Here is a 22,762-nt window from a genome sequence, read left to right as displayed (position 1 = left end):
TTAAATTGTTTTAGTCTTTGCCAACTTTTAAGTCTTAATCACAAATACTGTGATTTTTACGTAAAGTACGTGAAACCCGATAATAAATGGTACACCATATTTGCCGTGTGTGCAAGTAACGTTGATTGCAAACCAGATCCATAATAGTTTTTAACGTACGCATACGAAGCTTGCACAACGGCAATCGTAGAAGAACGTTAATAATACTTTAGCACACGCATATCGTACAAAACTTTAGCCACGCCGCTACTATAATAACTTGTTATTAGTTTAGATTTTGACAGTAATTTGGCTTATTTTATTTGGTTGAAAATGATGTAGCTCCTTTTTTAAGCTAATTTGATTGGTTGAAAATGAGTGTGGTACTTAATGAAAATGCGTGCGGTGCTGATCAAAAGCTCTCACAGCTATAAAATTTATTAACGGATACTTTTCGAGCTAAGAGCTATATGTAACTATAATATATGTGTACCCGTTATCGCCTGTATCTTGAAAGCTACCCGTTAAAAAGAACCGTGAGAGCTTTTTGATCAGAATGATCCAAAGAACATTTTTGGGTGGGGTAGAAAAAGTTGCACAGAAAGCCAGTTCTTTATCTATGTGCACGTTACAGTAGATATGATTAACACTTATTTGTCTACGTTGGATCTCCTTGATGAACGGATGCTTTTAGAGTCTATGCACAAAAGTTAATTGAACAGCAGAAGAATTTGCTTAGCAGCAACAAAAACCATGCGTACAAGGACTACATTCCGAACTGTCAGTATATTTGTTACAAAGAATCTTCTTAAAAAACAACACACTCTGTACCGGTTATGTCTTATTATAATTTGCAAATTGCAATAAGTTCCTCGAATAATTATTATATACATGGCATCTTATACCAAAGTCCAGGATTATTCATTTTATTTATTTTATATCAAAGTTATTTTTAAAAGTAACATCTGTTCTGAACAGTATTTTAACGTATTTTAAACAATACGTTACGTATACCAATCAGCTTCCATTAGCATGAAAAACAGAAAAAATTTCATTAAAATCGAATCAAGTTTATTAAGCTATTAAAAGTTATTACAAATGTGTTTCATAATTGTTTCAAAAATGTTTGTATCAAGAAGCAGGGCCGTAACGACGTGGTGTTATGTACCCTCCAATAAGATCGGATTCCAATGAGATCGGATCAAATTTGCCTGTGTTATCAAAAAAATAAAATTTTTTAACTTTATGACGTCATCAGAATCCAAAAAATTTAATTTTGCTTTATCACATCCAAATTTTATCCAATTTTGATAAACCAAGTATGTAATCCTACTAAGTTTGGGTCATACTTTTCAAATTTGTGATCAAAATTAACCTAGCTAAAATAGATTTAAACAATATGGAGTCTTGGTCCCGGAATTAAGCACATGAGTGATAGCTAGCGAAAAATTGACATCACAGCTGAAAAGAATGGCCCAAAATTAGTGGGTTTCAAAAAAAATTCCAAAAATATTGGATCAAATTTGCCTGTGATATCAAAAAAATAAAATTTTTTAACTTTATGACGTCATCAGAATCCAAAAAATTTAATTTTGCTCTATCACATCCAAATTTTATCCAATTTTGATAAACCAAGTATGCAATCCTACTAAGTTTGGGTCACACTTTTCAAATTTGTGATCAAAACTAACCTAGCTCTAATAGATTTCAAGAATGTGGAGTCCTGGTCCCGGAATTAAGCACATGAGTGATAGCTAGCAAAAAATTGACATCACAGCCGAAAAGAATGGCCCAAAATTAGTGGGTTTCAAAAAAAATTCCAAAAAGATTGGATCAAATTTGCCTGTGATATCAAAAAAATAAATTTTTTTAACTTTATGACGTCATCAGAATCCAAAAAATTTAATTTTGCTCTATCACATCCAAATTTTATCCAATTTTGATAAACCAAGTATGTAATCCTACTAAGTTTGGGTCATACTTTTCAAATTTGTGATCAAAATTAACCTAGCTATAATAGATTTAAACAATATGGAGTCCTGGTCCCGGAATTAAGCACATGAGTGATAGCTAGCAAAAAATTGACATCACAGCTGAAAAGAATGGCCCAAAATTAGTGGGTTTCAAAAAAAATTCCAATGAGATCGGATCAAATTTGCCTGTGATATCCAAAAAATAAAATTTTTTAACTTTATGACGTCATCAGAATCCAAAAAATTTAATTTAGCTCTATCACACCCAAATTTTATCCAATTTTGATAAACCAAGTATGTAATCCTACTAAGTTTGGGTCATACTTTTCAAATTTGTGATCAAAATTAACCTAGCTATAATAGATTTAAACAATATGGAGCCCTGGTCCCGGAATTAAGCACATGAGTGATAGCTAGCAAAAAATTGACACCACAGCTGAAAAGAATAGCCCAAAATTAGTGGGTTTCAACAAAAATTCCAAAAATATTGGATCAAATTTGCCTGTGATATCAAAAAAATAAAATTTTTTAACTTTATGACGTCATCAGAATCCAAAAAATTTAATTTTGCTCTATCACAACCAAATTTTATCCAATTATGATAAACCAAGTATGTAATCCTACTAAGTTTGGGTCATACTTTTCAAATTTGTGATCAAAATTAACCTAGCTATAATAGATTTAAACAATATGGAGCCCTGGTCCCGGAATTAAGCACATGAGTGATAGCTAGCAAAAAATTGACACCACAGCTGAAAAGAATGGCCCAAAATTAGTGGGTTTCAAAAAAAATTCCAAAAAGATTGGATCAAATTTGCCTGTGATATCAAAAAAATAAAATTTTTATACTTTATGACGTCATCAGAATCCAAAAAATTTAATTTTGCTCTATCACATCCCAATTTTATCCAATTTTGATAAACCAAGTATGTAATCCTACTAAATTTGGGTCATACTTTTCAAATTTGTGATCAAAATTAACATAGCTCTAATAGATTTCAAGAATGTGGACTCCTGGTGCCGGAATTAAGCACATGAGTGATAGCTAGCAAAAAATTGACATCACAGCTGAAAAGAATGGCCAAAAATTAGTGGATTTCAAAAAAAATTCCAATAAGATCGGATCAAATTTGCCGGTGATATCAAAAAAATAAAATTTTTAAACTTTATGACGTCATCAGAATCCAAAAAATTTAATTTTGCTCTATCACATCCCAATTTTATCCAATTTTGATAAACCAAGTATGTAATCCTACTAAATTTGGGTCATACTTTTCAAATTTGTGATCAAAATTAACCTAGCCCTAATAGATTCCAAGAATGTGGAGTCCTGGTCTCGGAATTGGACACAGTGTTATCAAAAGAATCGAATTTTTTAACTTTAATGACCGCCTTTTATATGATTTTTTACTTACTTTTTGTTTTGCATATAAAACATACGTTTTGTTTTGCGCATCTATTTCATATGCGCCGGTGGTGGGTGCCGCGCCCTAGTTACGGACCTGGCTAGACGAAATATCTTCCAAGGCTATGAAATACTTTTTGTGATTCGGACAAAAAAATGCGAGTTCATATATTTTTCGTTATCAAACAAACAAACCACAAATTAAAAAAAGCAACAAATAATTTGCATATTTGTTTCATACACAAATACGATAGCAGTATGATTCATGGAATTTGAGTCATTTCATTTTTCACTGAAAACGTTTATTTTCGATAAGTAACTTGATCTTTCAAATCCCCAAACCTACGTCCCGTCCCGTTTTCAAACGGGATCTGCAATGGGACAGCAAATTTGTTTTCAAATGGGACCTGCTAGAGAGCGTACAGACACATAAATTTTAACGATGGTCATTTTTTACATCTATTAGGTATTATCGATGAACATTTGAAGAAAGTTCCATCATCAGTACAAAAGCAATAGCTCCATTTTCTTCGTAAAATCGGTAATTATGTTAGTTTTACAACCTCATTTAAACGAAGTTACATAACATAGCGTTTATACATATATTCTATTTTTTTTTTTTTTTTTTTTGTAAATAGTTCCCAATGTTAACTATTATCAACCTACTTGAATTAATTTCACTTGATAAGGTAATCATAGTTTGAAAACAATCGATTAATTGATTGTCGATGAAAAATGAAACATAATTTATTATTAGTAAATATATCATTTTTTTATTTAATCGTGTTGTCTGTCTGCTTATATAATTGAATTGAATATTGGATATGAATAATTTAAGTACTTAAGAACTGACAATATGAGATAGTTTGCAAATGATAAGGTGATAATAATGTTTAGATCGAAATTTTAGGTATCTATATAGATAAAGAAAATGTAAATCATTTCAAGGTACTACTAGGAAACAGTTCACAGTTTCTGAGATATCGCAATATTTGGATCGATTTTAGTCCGTATCTCAAAAACTATTCGACCAGCCAATAAATGTACCCGATTTTTGTACTTTTTGGGTCAAAATTACCTTATAAACTGAGTTTTATCGAAATTGGAGATAAAAAACATTTTTCGATTTTTTGCAATTTTTTTAAGGGGTACCCCTTTGAAAAAATCGAGAAAAACGGAAAAATAAGATTTGTTTTGGAATTTGATGAAACTCGGTGGATGGGGTAATTTTGACCCAAAAAGTATAAAATTCAGGTTAATTTAATGATTTAATGCACAGTTTCTGAGATATCGCAATTCCCCACCACAAAATTAAAATCCATAAAGTTGTAAACAAAAGGAAGGATAAGTGAGGGCAAAAATTCCACTCTCTGACCTGATAGAAACTTTCTTTTTATTTGAATCAATTTATCAAACAGTAAATATTTCCAGAAAGTTTCTCTTGTTGGCGGTTTTTTGAAAGTAAAGCCTCAATTGATGGTTGTATTCTAATAAAAAAACAAAATAACTTTTTATTATTAGCTAATTGTTTATTTATAGAAATGTCATAACATCTCGTTAATAATGCTTTCAATAAAACCAAGTACAGAGGATTATTAACAAAAAACAGATAAGATTAAAATGTTTGAAGTATTTATAAAAAAAAAACTAATATAATGTAGTAATCGAGGAAATAAAACCGAAAAAACAGTCTAACCAAGGAATTGACTCCTCGTCAGTTAATTTTTATGGGAGCCGTTGGAAAATGTTTGTCTGAGTGTCATATACATACGTACTTGCACTTTTTCGATTTACGCCCATAGGGTGGGACAGAAATACCTTATTTCCGGTCCGGACACCACATGCTCTTTATTTACCATGAAAAAAAAATATAGGATTTCTTATTTTGGACAATTTTTAGAAAATTTTTATCCTTGACATTTTTAAACTTACATCACCGTTTTCAAGGTATAAAAATTTGAAAATAAGTGAATTTTAGCCAACAATTCGTTTTTGACGAAAATAAAGATTATTTTGTGGTTCCTTTCAAAAAGTTAATTTCAGAGCCATTAGAAATTATATTTTGGACGGTTTTAAGTATTTTTTGACTCGTGACAATTTTCACTAACTCTCACCGTTTTCGATAAAGCACAAGTACGCATGTATATGATTTTGTTGAGTATACACTCAGCCAAACATTATCCACCGGCTCCTATAAAAGTCAATTGATGAGGAGCCGATTCCTTGGTCAAACGCTTCATTTCCTACAGTATAGGTATAGAACATACTGAATTATTATTAATAAACATCGTTTTATATAAACTCATTGATTACCTTATTTTTGAGCATTTGGATAATAATCCAAAATTTGGACAATATTGTTGACTCTGGCTGGATATGGGCGAAGAAAAATAAGAGGACTTTGACGCGTTAGACTGGAAAATAGGAAAACTACCTCCGTCAGACAATATGAAAAGTTGATTTTGCAGTGCTCAAATATAAGAAATTGAGATAATTAGCTATGGTTAATTTAATATTACTACTTAAAAAGGGTAAACACTATAAAAATACAAATTATGTAAAAAGTAGCTGACTTGTAAACATAAAAAGAAATATTTCCTTAAATATTTAAAAAAATTTAAATATGAAATATTTTAATTAATTATAGCCTATTATTTATAATAATAATTAATTATATGAAGCAAAAAAAGGTTATTTCAATTTTCACCGATTATTAATCGTTTGAATTTTGTAAATAATTGTGGAGACCATAATCATAAAGAGTTAGAGAAATAATATTCTTAAAATGTGGAAAAACTATTTGATAAACGTATTCTTCATTTGTTCAAACTTGATCCAAATTGTGTTTTCTAAAAACGATTTTTTTGATTTCGATTCTAATTATTTCCATAATTTAAATAATTTGACAAATCCAGACTGTGTTCAACAATTGAAATTATTTCAAAAAAGTTTGAAGAATGGTGAAAGTTGGGCATTACGAAGTATGTTTTGTTTTGTTTATCTAATCTATATACTATTCGATACTCTGGCCTATTCGGAAGGAAGTACGAAAATGAGCAAACATGAAATTTGCATGTATGTTCCTGTTTTACGTAAATGTGAAAATTGGTAGTAAAATGAGTATTTAGCCGAAAATTTTGATAAATAAAATAAATTTATTCGTTGTGTGCGTAGTCATGGTAGGGGAAATAAATCGATGCAAGCGGTTCCAGTGAAAATTTTGTGATTAAAGGAGGCTGTTATGACTAATTGCGATTCCTTACATGTAAATGTTATAGTAAATGTCAAATTAAAATTATTGAAAAACACTAATTAATTAAACTTGTGAAAATAAGAAATCAAATATCACAAATATTATTTTTCAAATGTAAATTATCATAATTATTTATTTAAATTTGTGAGACAATAATATTAAATTTTCAATGCAAGTCATAAATGCATACAATTATATATGCATCCATACAATATCGTTACCATGGAAACGCCTCCAATAAAACTCATACACGGTGGGAATTACATCGGATCATTAATTAAGGATTAAGAATTTTCCGAAATATTAAAAACTAGCAATATTCAATACTGACAGCGATATTATTGATAGTACCAAAGCTCCTAATTAAGATATTTTAATTTTAGTGATGGATGCATCATCAAAGCCTAATTCTGGATACTTAGATTTAAATATCGCTCATTTTGGTTCTCTCGATGAGTGTATGAACATAGAAGTCGATTTACAAAACCAAAATAACACAATTTTTGGAAAATATTGTTTAATCATGTTTAACCCAAATAATTTGTTTAAACCAATTTCAAATAAATTAAACAAATCAATAAATTTATTCGATGAAACTCTTAAACGTTTTGTGGAACATTATCCATACAAACGAATGTCCATTCCAACGGAATCAGTGTGTGTTCCTAATAATTGCGATCAAAACGACATTAAACGACTAGTGTACAACAATTTTTATGAAAATATAAAGTTACAGGATTTTGATATCGTTTTTTGTCGAAGTGTATTAGATTATCCAAATATTGATTGGCTTGATATAATCGTAATGTAAATGTTTATGGATTTGAAAAATAAAAAACAAAATTTAATAATTTCAATAAATTTTAGGATTGTATTTGCATTAATTATATTAATTAATGTTTTGTTTACGATTTATATGCATTTTTGGAAAGAAAATACGTCTGGTAACTAAAGATTTGTGTATCAGGTGGCGCAAAAGTAACTATTTTATAATTTCCGAGTTTAATTCTTACATTTAAATCCTATATGTATTTTCCATGTCTTTTCTTAAGTTAGTTCCAACTTTAAACTGCATAAAGCTCAAAAAGAAATGATCAACTTAGTAACAATAACAAGTAAAAACTTCATTTGGATTAAATAATTGGCATATGAAAACATTTAAATCCGGTAATAAATTTATTCAAAAACTCTAGATCCTTATTCAGGTCAAATTTAAATATTGATAATTTTTTCCTAAATTTTAAAATATTTGATATCTTTTGCGGCACCAAAACAGCAAAAAAAAAAAAAACAATAATAATTATTTCTTGCCCATAATAATTCTTTTTAGATTTTGGTAAAATATTTTCGTTGGATAATAATTTACGAGAAGTATTTTCTGCGAATAAATCTCCAATAACTTGTTTGGATGGAATTCGAACAATATCAATCATCTTAATCATTTTCTACCATGTTTGGCTGTATGACGCTTACATTGGACATTTAAATGAAAATAATGTCATGGAGGTTTTTATCAGAATTTATAGTTTAAAGTACTTTGCAGAATCCTTATAGAAAATGGCTCTTGGTCTAATTTTTAAAAATTTCGAAAATATCAATTCTTAAAAAGAAGAAAAAAAGATTCCAATGGAAAAAAAACTAAAAAAATTTCGAGTTTTCGAGATTCGAAAGGAAGCCATTTTTCATAAGTGCTATATGGCCTACTTTTAAATTTTAATTCTTGCTTCACATTTTAGTTTTGGTATTATAATCCTTTATCAACGCTTTTCGACAGAAGTCGAAATGCTGTGGACACTTTTTTCTTTCTAAGCAGCTTTTTGGTGATGTACAACTTTCAAAATATGATATCAAATAAACGTCCATTCAATTTGTGGAAATTTTATTTAAGTAGATATTTCAGGTATTACCAAAAATTTCGTTACAATTTTTGTTGTGATCGGTTTCTGATTATCTTGTTTATTTTCAAGAATATTTCCTGTAGTGATTACAGTTTTTCTATTTTATATAACTTTGGGAAAATTTTGTGAACATGGAGTATATCATCCGGATAACTTACATGATATTGAAGTTTGGAGAGAATATGCCTGGTCACAATTTATTTGTATTGCTAACTTTTTTTTAGAAAGTGGAATGTCATTTGTAAGTTAAAATCTATATTATGTAATCTTTATTATTTATATTATGGGTCTAGTTCGATCCGTGTGGAGTTCGGCAGGGTGGTAGTCGTGGCTTAAAACAGTTACCTAAAATTATCAATAATAATATACTTTACTTTTATGTATAGGCAATTTTATTACAGATATGATATACAAATTACATTACGAACAAAATTAAATGTTAATATTATTTCACTAGCATATTTTTTCCTAAGTAGTTCATTTTTAAACCGTGCGTATATTTTTCGTCAGTATCCATCCTTGAAAATAAGGAAGGTATCGCGTGGACAGGAAAAAACAGGCTAAAGAAACAATATATAAGACAAGATACATTGTACACGGTAAGAAATTTTTTGTGGATGGTACTATGTCAGTATCGACGTAAACGACATTGTGTATCGGCGTGAATTCCATACTATATACTGTATTGAGGGAATAGTAACTTTAGCAATAGTTATGGAGGGCGAATTAATGCGTACTGGTTGGCGATATCACAATACTTCTGGTGGATAGCCCTATTCAATAGTGTAATATTACTTATGATAACAAAGATACTAATACTACTATAGTATCTGTCTCTATACCTTTCCAACATTTTTGTAAACGCAATATATTTCTTATCGTGTAGGATTAACAATAATTTTGAAATGTTTTAGTCACTTGCGCATTTATGGTACGTTCATTGCGATAGTCAACTGTATCTGTTTACGCCTATTGTATTTCTGTTTTATCTGAAATTTTCAAAGAAAACTAGCTTAGTCTTCATGTTTTTGGCGCTTTTCATATCTATATGCACTGTTTTTATTGTCGGATATTTGATTACATATCAATATACTGTGTAAGCGCTACCATATTCATTTATGTTTTAGAATTTTGTATTATAATGTAAATTAAAATGTTTTAGTGTTTCAGCGGAATATTCAGCCTTGTATAAGATGCCTTACTTTCGAGCAAATCCATGGATTTTAGGATTGATATGTGCGCATTTTTACATTCAAATGATAAAATCCCCATTAAAATTGAATAAAGTAAGTTTTCATGTGTGTATTCTTTGTGAGTATAAACAAAGCCTAAATTTTTTGAAATTATTTACAATTTCAAAAGTTGTATAGAACCCGACCGTAGAAAGTTTGATAATATTAAACAGGGGTCTTATTATTCGTGTCATTTACGCTTTCTATAAGTCAGTAAGTTTCGAGTTGATGGATTAAAATTGACGAATATCGTTTTTTTGGTGATTCTAGTATTAAAAGGATAAATAAAAAAGAAACGTAGAAATCATTTTTTCTTCTTATAACTTTGTGTGTAAGAGTGGCTTCTTGTTTTCATTTGTTTTAATTAAAAATTTTTTATAGCTGGCAATATATTTCGGATGGATTATTTCGATCATAATATTCTTATTTGGATTTTTTGGTGAAATCCCTATAAAATTTTGTGATCGTTGTGTAAATTTTTATATTTACTACGATGTTTTTGAAAATATATTTTGGTGTTTGGCTGTTTTTTGGATAATTGTGTATTGTTTTTATAAAGCTAACGGTTAGATAATTTATTTTAGTGACTCGAGTGAATATAACTAATTTATTTGGATTGTATTTTGAAAGTGAATTCAGATGGAGGAGGATATTCTTCTCTATACGAAAAATCTGAAACTGTATCGACTAGAGACCCGCACTAGACCATAAGCCTATGCTTAAATTTTTCAAATCAAAAGGACCCACCAGTAATCATGTTGGAAAAGATGTTCTTTTAAGTAAAAGTAACTTTAACCACCATGGCGTCAGTTTTGCGCAGTACTGGCGAGTAGGTACAGATGAGAACTGGATGTCACACCCCATGGTGTCTCATATTATTCCTGGTAGATCATTCCCCCCAGGAAAAATTTAGCTTGGACTTGTAATCTATACAGATGATAAAATAATAATTTTAATTGTTTTGGCACGAAAACATTTGAAAGAATTTAGAATTATTAATGATATCTCTAATTTTATGAGTCCCTTGATTTTGAATTGGCTTAAATTAATCCAAATAAAATGGGGTATTCCTCGGATTGCTTTGTATTAAAATTCATTGTATTATTTTCTTACTTATTTGTATTTTTTTAGGCTTAATGAATAAATTTTTATCATGCTACATGTTTCGAGTAGGATCTCGATTATCGTACTCAATGTACGTGGCACATAATTTGATAATCTTTTATTATTACAGTTCTATGAGAACATCTCCAACATTTTCGATAGTTAATTTAGTAAGTGAAAATTATTTTTGGGTTAATTTTGATTGTGAAATTTTTAAAAAAATTTTGTTTTTAGGTGGACAAATGTATATTTTTTTTGTTTTTGACAATAGCTGTTGGAATTATTTTAACTATTTTTGTTGAAAAACCTATTGTAAAATTAATAAATAAGCTTTTATCTAAGTGTTAAAAGAGTAATTTTTTTATATTTTGCAAATAAAAAATGTTTGTTATCCAGATGTTTTTTGAAGGAATACCAACAATTTAGTGAGATTCGTCTGAATCTAAGAGTCTTGAGTATTCTGGCTAAGTATCATCAAATGCAAGAGTTTTATTATTTGGTGTAGATATAAAAACGTTAAATAACTAAGTAGTCAAATTAAAACATATTGTATTAATTTTGACACCTTTTTCTTTATCTTTTTTTCCATTCTATTATCAAATAAGGATAATAAAACCAATCAATATCTTATACATTGGAAAACTCATTGACTTAAAAAAATAAAAAATCAATTCAATTTAAATATGAAACTTTAATTTATCAAATGATTATTATTTACATTTATTATTTATTTAATTATTATTATTTATTATATAATTATTAATAAATCTATTAAAATAAGCATTAAAATTAATATATACAAAAAAAATATGTATATGGTTAATGGCTCAAAATCGAGAATACAAAAACAAATTCTAAAGTAGTGTATACATTTTTGTCATGTCGTATGTCGCGAATTAAATAAACGATTGATGTATACTAGAATACTAAATTATTTAAATGTCCTGTATATTGTCGATGTGTAAACAGTACTTTAGAAATTTTAATTAGAATTTATATTCGTATCAATTATAATTTGGATCGATTGTTTTATAAATAATACTGATAATTCATTTTTTGTCTCGGTCGGTGGCATTTTGTTCGAATTGTCTTACAAAAAAATTCTGAATAAGAAATTTGTATCCCTATTTCGTTTTTGGTGGTAAATATCCACGATCGGGTAATGAAGGAGTATCTGCTTGAGAGCCACCACCAGGCCTGCTTCCACCAGGATATCCACCACTAGCTGGAGCACCAGGTCCTGATGGACCGCTTGGTCCTTGAGATCCACCTTGTGGAGGTCCATATTGATTAGATGGTCCACCTGGTCTTTGTGCTCCACCTTGTGGTGGTCCATATTGATTTGAAGGGCCACTTGGCCCTTGAGATCCTGGAAAACCAGAGGATGGTCCACTTGGACCTTGGGATCCTGGAAAACCAGCGGATGGTCCACTTGGACCTTGAGATCCAGGGAAACCAGATGATGGACCACTAGGACCTTGAGGTGGACCATATTGAGATGAAGGCCCACTTGGTCCTTGAGATCCTGGGAAACCAGCTGATGGACCACTAGGCCCTTGTGCCCCTGGATAGTTGGCAGATGGACCACTTGGACCTTGCGGAGGTCCATATTGATTGGATGGTCCGCTTGGGCCTTGTGCTCCGGGGTAATTAGCAGACGGTCCACTTGGGCCTTGAGATCCTGGATAACCAGCTGATGGACCACTTGGCCCTTGTGGAGGTCCATATTGATTAGTAGGACCTCCTGGTCTTTGTCCTCCACTTGATGGTCCGCTTGGACCTTGTGAACCAGGATATCCGGCAGATGGTCCGCTTGGACCTTGTGAACCAGGGTATCCGGCAGATGGCCCGCTTGGACCTTGTGAACCTGGATAGCCAGCGGATGGCCCAATTGGACCTTGTGAACCTGGGTAGCCAGCGGATGGTCCACTTGGACCTTGTGGATAATCTGCCTGTGGACCTTGAGGACCTTGGGATCCTGGGAAACTAGCTGATGGTCCACTTGGACCTTGTTGTCCAGGAAAACCAGCTGAAGGACCCCCGGGCCCACCTGGAGCGCCAGGACCTCCAGGAAAGCCTGGGCCGCCTGGTCCAGCTGGGAAACCTGGACCGCCTGGTCCAGCTGGGAAACCTGGACCACCTGGTCCAGCTGGAAAACCTGGACCGCCTGGACCAGCTGGAAAGCCTACAGCAGGTAATCCGCCAGCTGGTATTTGTGGTTGAGCTCCATTTTTGGAATAATCATATAAATTAGCATTCAAACTATACAATCCTGGAGCTGAGCTACAATCAAATTGATTCCACCATACACAAACAAAATATTCTTGATGGAAAATAGTTCCATTTGGACATAGGAAATCATAAGTTTTATTATTCGCACAAATATGGAATACTTGACATTGGGCTTCTACATCAGCATAATATCCGGGATATTGTTGATCTTCACATTTAAATGATGTTTGGGGAATTTCAGAGAAAATAGGATAATCTTGCCCAGGTTCACCAGGAATTGCTGAATAATCACCGCCTTCATATTGACCATCATCTTCTGGCCCACTTGGGCCTCCTGGTCCACCACCTTGTCCTCCTGGTCCGGAAGGTCCACTAGGTCCTTGACCACCTTGACCAAATGGTCCGCTAGGTCCACTAGGGCCACTACCACCAACACCTCCAATACCACCAGTAGGGCCACTACCACCAACCCCGCCAATACCACCAGTAGGGCCACTACCACCAACCCCACCAATACCACCAGTAGGGCCACTACCACCGATTGGACCTGGACCACCTGGTCCAGCAGGAGTATCTGAAAATGGACCTTGCGGGCCTTGTGAACCTGGATAGCCAGCTGATGGGCCGCTTGGTCCTTGTGAGCCTGGATAGCTAGCTGATGGTCCGCTTGGACCTTGTGATCCTGGATAGCCAGCAGATGGACCGCTTGGCCCTTGTGATGCAGGGTAACCAGCTGATGGTCCACTTGGCCCTTGCGATCCTGGATAGCCAGCTGATGGTCCACTTGGTCCTTGAGATCCTGGATAGCCAGCCGATGGTCCACTTGGTCCTTGAGATCCTGGATAGCCAGCTGATGGTCCACTCGGTCCTTGAGATCCTGGATAACCAGCAGATGGTCCACTTGGACCCTGAGAACCTGGATAACCAAGTGATGGGCCACTAGGGCGTTGAGATGCTGGGTAACCAGCTGATGGTCCGCTTGGCCCTTGTGAGCCTGGATAGCCAGTGGATGGTCCACTTGGTCCTTGTGATCCTGGATATCCAGCTGAAGGGCCGCTTGGGCCTTGTGATCCAGGATAGCCAGCAGATGGACCACTAGGCCCTTGTGATGCAGGGTAACCAGCTGATGGTCCGCTTGGTCCTTGAGATCCTGGATAACCAGCAGATGGGCCACTAGGTCCTTGTGATCCTGGATAACCGGCTGACGGGCCACTGGGTCCTTGACCTGCTACAACCCATATAAATTTAAGTTTATGATACTATAAATGTTTACACTTTCATAAATATACGAACCTTGGGGATAATCATTTTGTCCGCTGCCAGATGGAAAGGCTGGACCAGCTGGTGGTCCAGCTGCTGGGTATCCACTGGAACCAGTTCCACTGCCAGGTCGTTGTTGACTCACATCACTTTGTGTACCGGATGGGTATCCAGGTTGAGATCCTCCTTGTGAGCCCGGGTATCCTCCTTGTTGTCCCGGAGCACCACCGCTTGGAGAACTTGGATAACCCCCTTGTTGACCTGGAGATCCGCTAGGATATCCACCAGAAGAAGGTCCCGCTCCTGGTGCACCGCTTGGATATCCACCTCCGGATGGGCCGCTTGGTCCTCCAGATGGACCGCCTGGTCCTCTAGATGGGCCGCCTGGACCTCCAGATGGCCCTTGTGGTCCTCCAGATGGGTAACCTGGACCTCCCGGACCAGAACCAGGCAATGGACCTGGTGGATAACTAGCTGATGGTGTTCCTGGGCCACTTCCACCAAGTTGATTTGGTGGTGGATCATAATTATATCCAGTTTGTGCCTGAAATATTTAAGTTTTTAATATTTCAACTTTCTATGATATGAAAATGAAATGAATATATTTTATGAATACAACTTACCAATAATGTTCGACTTAGGCAAAGGACAGCTAGAAAATAAGAATAAAATTAATTGTTTAAATAATCTATTTATAAACTTCGAAAAAGTAATCGATAGAAGAAAGGCGTTTTACTGGGCGTTTTATTTTTTTTCTTTATCACTTAAATTCAGTTTTGTTAAGGGCAGGCTCGTTTTGTTTTTTACACTGAAATTTTACAAAGGAAGCATTTTCGATAATTTTATAAAATATAGCATTTTCTAATGAGTAGATTATATTAAAAACATGCTCAGAGACGTTTTTTTTTTATTTACTTTTTATCAAATTTCTTTCAAGCCCAATAATTTCTTTCGGTTACGTGGCTACAAAATCAAATGAAGGTAGTATATTCGAAATATTTACAAAATTACTTATATTATCTATGTAATTGTAGTAATAATTGTTCATATAACAATTACAGTTCATGACTTAATAGTAAAGTAACTGATAATGAGTAGTGAATGTGGGTGGCCTTGCGTATTTAAAATTCAATTATCTATTAAACAATTTATTATATTTAATGACATTTTTTTAAATTAAGTGTAAGCTCATCTTTAGTTTTGAAATATTTGTAAAACGTTTCTTGAAACGTCACAACAGTCCTGTCCTGAGGCTGGACAAATTTCGGTCCAATGTACAAATAACGTGAAATCGACCACTAAAAGTTATACAGTTACATTAATAAATGTTTTGGTCAAAGAGGAAATACATGTAATGTTTATTAAATAATGAACTGCCATTGTTTTAAGCAAAAATATTTCTAATTCCGTGTAATTTTAAAAAAAGTTATTTTTATTCTTTGTTTCAATTTATTATTAAATAATAACTTGAAACAAATACAAAGATTTTTATTTGAATGCTGGATGGTTGATGGTAACATCACAATTTGTCTGGTGAGAATTAGAACATAAATTGAATTACATTAATCTATTTAATTAATAAATAATAATGAAAAAAATATTTCAATAAGCAATAAAAAAATAAATAAAAAAAATAGAAGAAGCTACAAAGAATTAAAATAATTGTTATTGTTTAATTATTTTCATTAAATAATAACAAATTATTTTCATTAAATAACATGTAAAAAAATATTTGTAAATAATTAATAAAAATCATTCTTTTAAAATTTATGCAATCATAAAGATTTATGAGTCCATTATTATATAATGATTTTTTCCTAGCATAAATTTATCGATTTTATCGTAGTTGATTTTAATCTTCATAGCTTTATTTTGGAAGAAAAATACTGAGGATCCTATGACTTCACTATTTTCCCGAGGTCTGGGATCACTTGCGTTAAAGTGAGAAAATATGTCGTGGATTTTTATAATTTTTTTGATATTTTTTAAAGTGGGAATAAAAACTAAGACTACTGAAATCTATCCCATGAATTACTCTAACAAATTTTTCCAAGTCCCTTTTGACAGTGGCTAGAATTCATTAATTTTTTGGTTATTTTCCTTTTATTTTGTAAAATTTGTAAATAAAATTAAAGGATATTTAATGATATGTAAAAATATTTTCTATAATGTGAGTAAAATTTTGAAAAAAAAAAAAAGATTACAAAATTTTTGTCAATTGAATGAAAACAATGTGTGAAAAATTTGAATATTAATTTATGTTACGTATAATAATATAATTTGTTTCACCTTGTAAAAATAAATTAAAATTCTCACGTAACATAAATTATATTCGTTTGTATACGCAACAAAAAATTAATTTTATTAAAAATATTTAAAAGAAAATTACCAAGAAAAATGAATTTGTGTTTTTTTTTCTTCTCTTTTCTACTTGTTGCCTACCATATTCAACTAAGTATGTTGCAAATAGGGTTCAGTAGTAAATAAATGAACTACTAATTTCATAACGATCAACTGTTTGTACATTACAGTAATTTTATTTCCCAAGGATTATTATCGTTACTTTTGTTATTTTATAGAAACTATATTGTATCTGTGCAAATTTAGATGATTCAATTGGTTAAAGAACCATTCATCAAATTTCCCTCTCGAAATAACGAAGGAACTGCAATAATTATAGAAAAATCAAAACCTAATTTCGGCACTATCAAGTTTCCAAACATATAGTGTTGAGTACCTTATCGATCTTGACTTTCTCTCTAAGGGGTTTGAAAACTGTTTTTTATATTTTGAGTATGAAAATTAAGATGGATCATAATGTTCTCGAATTCCGAATGTACTAAAATATTTCTTTTACAATTTTACGAGATACGATCCTCTAATATACTATACATTCTAAAGAAGTTTTCTTAATATCCGGCCCCTTTTTAGAATAGAAACTATCAGAAAGATATACTATTCTTCTGCAAAGTGTGATAATTTAATAATTTTTGTTTATCATAATACAGTTTCGTTTGTGTTTTTGGCTACTGAACCGTTCATGCACGCACTTAACCAATTTTTTTTTAAGATAAAATTAAATTAAATATACAATTTTTTGCACAATTGCTAATTAGCATTTCAAAAGACATCATGATGTTGATGCATTTTAAAATTTAAAATTATTAAAAATATTAGCTACATGCTATTTTGTATCAACACTATTTACAAATATTTTTCAAACTATTATTATTATTGTTATTGTAATATTATTATTATTATTTAAATAATTAAATTGTTATTACTGTGTAGTGTGTATCTATATTTGAATTTAATTTTGTGAATGCAAAAAGTATACAGAGTGAATCGAGTTGAACACTCTACAACTACACGTTTACTTATCATTTATACCATTTCTGATCAAGAAAAAATATGTGTTTGAAAAACTTGGTAAAATAAAGAACGTAAAAAGTCCTGTAATTAAAATTATGTTAAAAAATATTGAATAACTTAGCTAATGAATTAATTTCAAGATCGATATATATATATATATATATATATATATATATAAAACAATTGATAAATTCTAATGCGAAACATAGCGAATTTAACAGTAGTCGGATAAATTCATAAGACGGTAAGTTTCGCAATCTTATCATTTCATTGAGGGCGTAATAATCAAAACCAGCAAGCGAGTTTGGTTTCTAGAGCGACACAAAAGAACAATCATACCTATTAGCTTATAAACGCATTATCCTTCTTTGGGCCGCGTAATCGGGTAAAAGGACATAAGAAGGCTGAAATATTCATATGGTATAAATTTCATGAGTATCTAGCACAAATTTAATGAGTTAAAATTCACAACCAAGCGATTCCAACTTTCCGAACTTTTTTATGTTTTCCCTTGATTTAGAATATATTATGCGAAAAGACATGTTGAATAAAATAATTTAAAAAGCCTTCGACTAATTTTTTCTGCAAAAGCAATCAATCGAAAAGTGGCCATTTGTTAAATATGACCTTGAAATCGAACATTTTGTTAAAAAGTCTTACCTATAAGAAGTGTGAAACCCTTCATTTTGTAAGTATGTGCTCAGCGGCTGAAAAAAGAAAAAGTTTTATTAATAATATTATACCTAATATGATAAAAAATTTAAATAAGATTAGTACAAAATTTTCAGCAATCAATTTTTGCGCGTTTTGACTGCCTCGGTTATTCTAAATCATGATAACTGGAGTCTCAAAATTAGGTATATACAAGAATGTCAAATAGGGTTTTATAATGCGATTTAAAAAATACGATACCATCCCGATTAAATTTTGATTTTTACCAACCGTATCAAGAAACAACACAAGCTAAGAAAGTAAACTTTTATATAATTGTACTTTTTATATAATTACTTTAAGCTCTATACTACTTTTATTTTTTAGAAATTAAATAAATAAATATATATGAATGAGAAATCTTCCTCAAACTTGAACCAAGTGCTTACATTTTTTTTAAAAATAATTTTCAATGGTACTAGGTCAAAACCGGAAATAGTAAGTATCCGTACAATTATCTAATAACTTCTGATTAAAGATTATGTGAGTGTTAAGTTGTTAATTATCTTAACTATTAAAATTGATGAAAAAAAAATAGGAATAAATTTTTATACTACGAAAAATAAATAAAAAATTATTAATTTCATTCTGTGGAGCGTAAAATCTTAATTAAGAATGAAATAAAAACAATGATAAAAATAATTTTTTTCAAAATTGATTAATATAACTTTTAAGAAATCAGTTAACAAAAATATTATGAAACCGTACGAAGGTTAATTTTATTTCTGTTTTTTTTATGAATTAACATTGGGATAATAAATTTACTGTTAGTTTTTTGATAGGATTATATGATTCACAAGAAGTTATTAAACTTCTTCTCTGCTCTTCATGGGTAATTATTATAAAATTATTGTTTGATAAAAAAGTTATTACTTACAAAAATTTAAAAAAAAAAACATATAAGAATGAAAACTAAAATTAAAAGTTGCCTTGAGGTTCGGTACAAAAATTGCAAATTGATTTTCAACGATATATACATTAAAGCTTTTGATTTCTCTAAGATAGAGCAACCAATTAACAATAAAAATCATATAGAGTTAAATTTTATCATTGCTAAATATAAGAAGGGTAAGTTTTGAGTAAAATCAATTGTGAGCCAAATGCAATTACAATAGAGTAACGAAACGTCGTGAATGAGAATTTTGCAAAGTTTTATCATTACGAAATATGAGATGGATAAGAGTTGGGTAAAATCTATTAAGGATATATGAGCATGACAACAATGTTTGATTTAAAGGCTCAAAATTTGTTTGTAGGTAGTCTTTTACTCAAAGAATACGTGGTTAAAATTTCAGCTTAGGTATCCGTGCAAATTTTTAAGAAAAAAGTCATTAAAAATCGATATAAAATACATTGGCTCTTATGGAGGAATCTCAAAAAACGACATATTTTGGTAACATATTAGCAATGAATTAGAAAAGAAAAAAACTAAGTGTCACCGTCCATATAAGGGATGTAAGAGCAGGGTAGATTAAGGGTTGAAATTATTTTTATCTTATTTTCAACTTTGATGATGAATTTTGTTATAACTTCATGAATGTAGACGAAAAATAAGAATAAAATTTTTCGATATGTGTCTTGGTTTTCGAAATATCGAAAGCTAAATAATTAAACCAAATTTTCAATTTTCGATATTTTGAAAATAAAGCCAGATATCGAAAAATTTTATTCTTACTTTTCGTCTTATATCGTCAAGTAATAATATAAATTTATCATCAAAATTGAAAATATCTATTTTGAAATTTGTGCCCCCACTATCATGCTCATACATCCTTAAGAGCCTTGTCAATGAAAATTTTGCAATTTTGAAAACATTTATTTATGATACCTAATCTTTCTAATTTAAATTAACGAATTATTTAATTTGTTTTAAAAAAAGACAAATTTTTATGTCTGTTATTTTCGTTAAACTACCCTTCTACTTTATTTGGGAACCTATATAAGTACTTAACATTTTCCGAAAATCATTTAACAAACCTAAATAAAGCAGGTACAATTATTTTTAAAAACTATTTAAAATTCCAAAAAAAAAACGTGGCCCTTCATTACTTGACTATGAATTGAATTCATTTAATAATTTACAAGGTGTCTTTTTTATTATTATATACCTATTATAGCTACTCTTTATTTGAAATTAATAAAGAGTAGGTATTGTGTATCTATACCTATAATTTTTGTAATTATTAATTATCTCCATTAAATTTTTATTTATTAATTATTATAAATTTATAAAATATGATTATTTAATATAATAATTCAAAAGAAACCACAAGAATTCAATATTATTTAATATTTATTAAATGATTCATAATCATCTTCAGAAACAAAACAATGTCAATGATATAAAAAAAAATGAAGGACTTTTATTGACAAAGTTTGACTTTTTTTTTCAAATTTTGTAAATTGGCTTGAACACTGTATAAAAGAATTGGTTAAAAATCTGTAGGAATTGATTGAAACATATAACGTCAGTCTCTCGAATATAAATAAACTCTCTAATATTTAGTGAAATCAGGATTTTTATAATCGTCTTGTCTCTCGCTGAGTTATGCTCGTTTCGTATCGTTTCTATTGCCTTCATTATAATTATTGCATAGTTTATGAAACCTAGCAGGTTTTGTTCATCCCGTCGAAATTACGTACTGTCTGGTCCAAGATCCGTTAATTTTTCAGTAAAGCTTGCGAATTTTCTCAAAAAAATCTGTCGTTGCCAACACTACCGAACTGAGTAATTAGAATTGGAAATTTCATTTAAAAGAAATAACTATACCTACTACAAAATACTTTTTCGATAAATTTGGTAAAAGATGATAGAAAATATGCCCTTTCTCAGTCGATTTACGACGAATATTTTCTATGTTACTAAAAGTGTACCGAACAATTGAAATTCACCTTTTCTTAAAAGAAGGTTGATTGATAATATCGACGATAGCATACTAAATTTCGAGAAAAAATAATCTCGAGACGAAATGAAAGTTTAATTTTGAAATTTGAACGAAGTCGATACGAAATTATATATTCTCGTCTAGAAACTGGAGTAAACTGTTTTGTGAAGAGAATGTCCCATTTTTTTATTTCGTTTTAATTATTTATTAGTGGATATTGAAGAAGAATCTTTTAAAACACGAAGTAATTGTTTCATGTTTGCACAAAGATAATTTGATCATGGATTATATCATGTTACATGGTTGCAATACTGTTTAAAGAGACAATTTAAAGATCTCTTTTCACTTTCTGCAAGCATGAACTTTACCGCCATTAAAATGTATTAAATTTGTTATTAGTTTTGGGTAAATGTACATGGTATAAAATTCATGGTCTTTTAATCCAAACGTTTATCCATTAAAATAATTGATAAAATCACGATTAATAATCACACGAATCCGTAAAAATTAACGGACAGACACTTATGACACTAATTAATAATTTTATGGTCCCAAACACAAAAGAAAATCACAGTATTATATAATTTCTCCCACTTACCACGATTAATTCAACAACAAAAAAACTTTTTAAAGGAAAATTTAATGAAAACAGAACTGAAATTTTGATATGAACTGTTTTACTATTCTAATATTATTGATTGAATTAGCTACACTTTGAGAATACTTCACTAAAACAAATTTTTCACTATTTATACAAAAATCTTTCAAAATAATTTTTGAATCCCCCAAACAAGGAATAAATCTCCCTGCCATAGCAAAAAAACAAAATGTTTTCTCCCCCATGTCAATGTTGAATGTAAGTCGATAAACAAAGAGCATAAATTTTTGTTAAGTGGTAAAAAAATTTTTTTTTTCGTGATTTATGTAATGCTGAAGTAATTCTTGTAATTCTCAACATACAAAAAAAAAGTATAATAGTATAGCTTTTATGATGCTAATTATTATATTTTCTGTTTCACTTTATTAATATATCATCTCGTGGAAAGAGAATTAACTCTTTGGTGTGATTATTTTTTACCTTACATGAATGGGGAATTCTGTACACAACCTCTGACTCTATAATTTTATACTAATGATGATTCAACTTGAAGAAGAAGCACGATGAATGCATCTCAGTGATGATGATCAGTTCATGAGATGAATTCTCTACCTAGCAGTCAGTAGATCACATTTCACTTTCGATTTCTGCATTTTTATATTTATATTTCTTTATATGTTACGATGTTATGCTGTAATTTTATTAAATAATCGAACTATTATTATTGAATTTATAAATTTTGTGCGTGAATAATTTAATTTTGGGTGATTATTTGTTGTTTTTTTTGGCGGCTAATTTTTGTGTTAACGCGTGATTTTATCTTAATTTTGTTTTGTAATATTTTCACTAGTGTTAGTTTT

At 30.6% G+C, this 22,762-nt stretch overlaps 2 protein-coding genes across 4 annotated transcripts; one reads left to right on the top strand and one right to left on the bottom strand.

The window, feature by feature from the left end:
- Window positions 1–8,377: 8,377 nt before the first annotated feature.
- On the top strand, window positions 8,378–11,270 carry LOC123291670. The gene is made up of 5 exons (XM_044872037.1): window positions 8,378–8,510; window positions 8,578–8,749; window positions 9,423–9,604; window positions 9,671–9,794; window positions 11,241–11,270. Exons 1-5 carry the CDS (start codon window positions 8,434–8,436, stop codon window positions 11,268–11,270), a joined length of 585 nt encoding a protein of 194 aa, XP_044727972.1. The 5' UTR covers window positions 8,378–8,433.
- A 397-nt stretch (window positions 11,271–11,667) lies between these two features.
- LOC123291467 (collagen alpha-1(I) chain-like) lies at window positions 11,668–21,933 on the bottom strand. 3 transcript variants are annotated; one of them, XM_044871768.1, is made up of 5 exons: window positions 21,903–21,933; window positions 18,369–18,415; window positions 14,960–14,988; window positions 14,370–14,880; window positions 11,668–14,304 (listed from the first exon to the last, which is right to left on the bottom strand). In XM_044871768.1, the coding sequence occupies exons 2-5, from the start codon at window positions 18,391–18,393 to the stop codon at window positions 11,969–11,971; spliced, it is 2,901 nt and encodes a 966-aa protein (XP_044727703.1). In that variant the 5' UTR covers window positions 18,394–18,415; window positions 21,903–21,933; the 3' UTR covers window positions 11,668–11,968. The 3 variants fall into 3 exon arrangements, with proteins under 3 accessions (XP_044727703.1, XP_044727704.1, XP_044727705.1); XM_044871769.1 differs by having other exon boundaries at window positions 11,668–14,301; XM_044871770.1 differs by having other exon boundaries at window positions 11,668–14,295.
- Window positions 21,934–22,762: the final 829 nt, after the last annotated feature.

The sequence above is a fragment of the Chrysoperla carnea genome, chromosome 2 (assembly GCF_905475395.1).
Source record: "Chrysoperla carnea chromosome 2, inChrCarn1.1, whole genome shotgun sequence".
Lineage (NCBI taxonomy): Eukaryota > Metazoa > Arthropoda > Insecta > Neuroptera > Chrysopidae > Chrysoperla > Chrysoperla carnea.
This window is presented reverse-complemented; position numbering and strand designations above follow the sequence as displayed.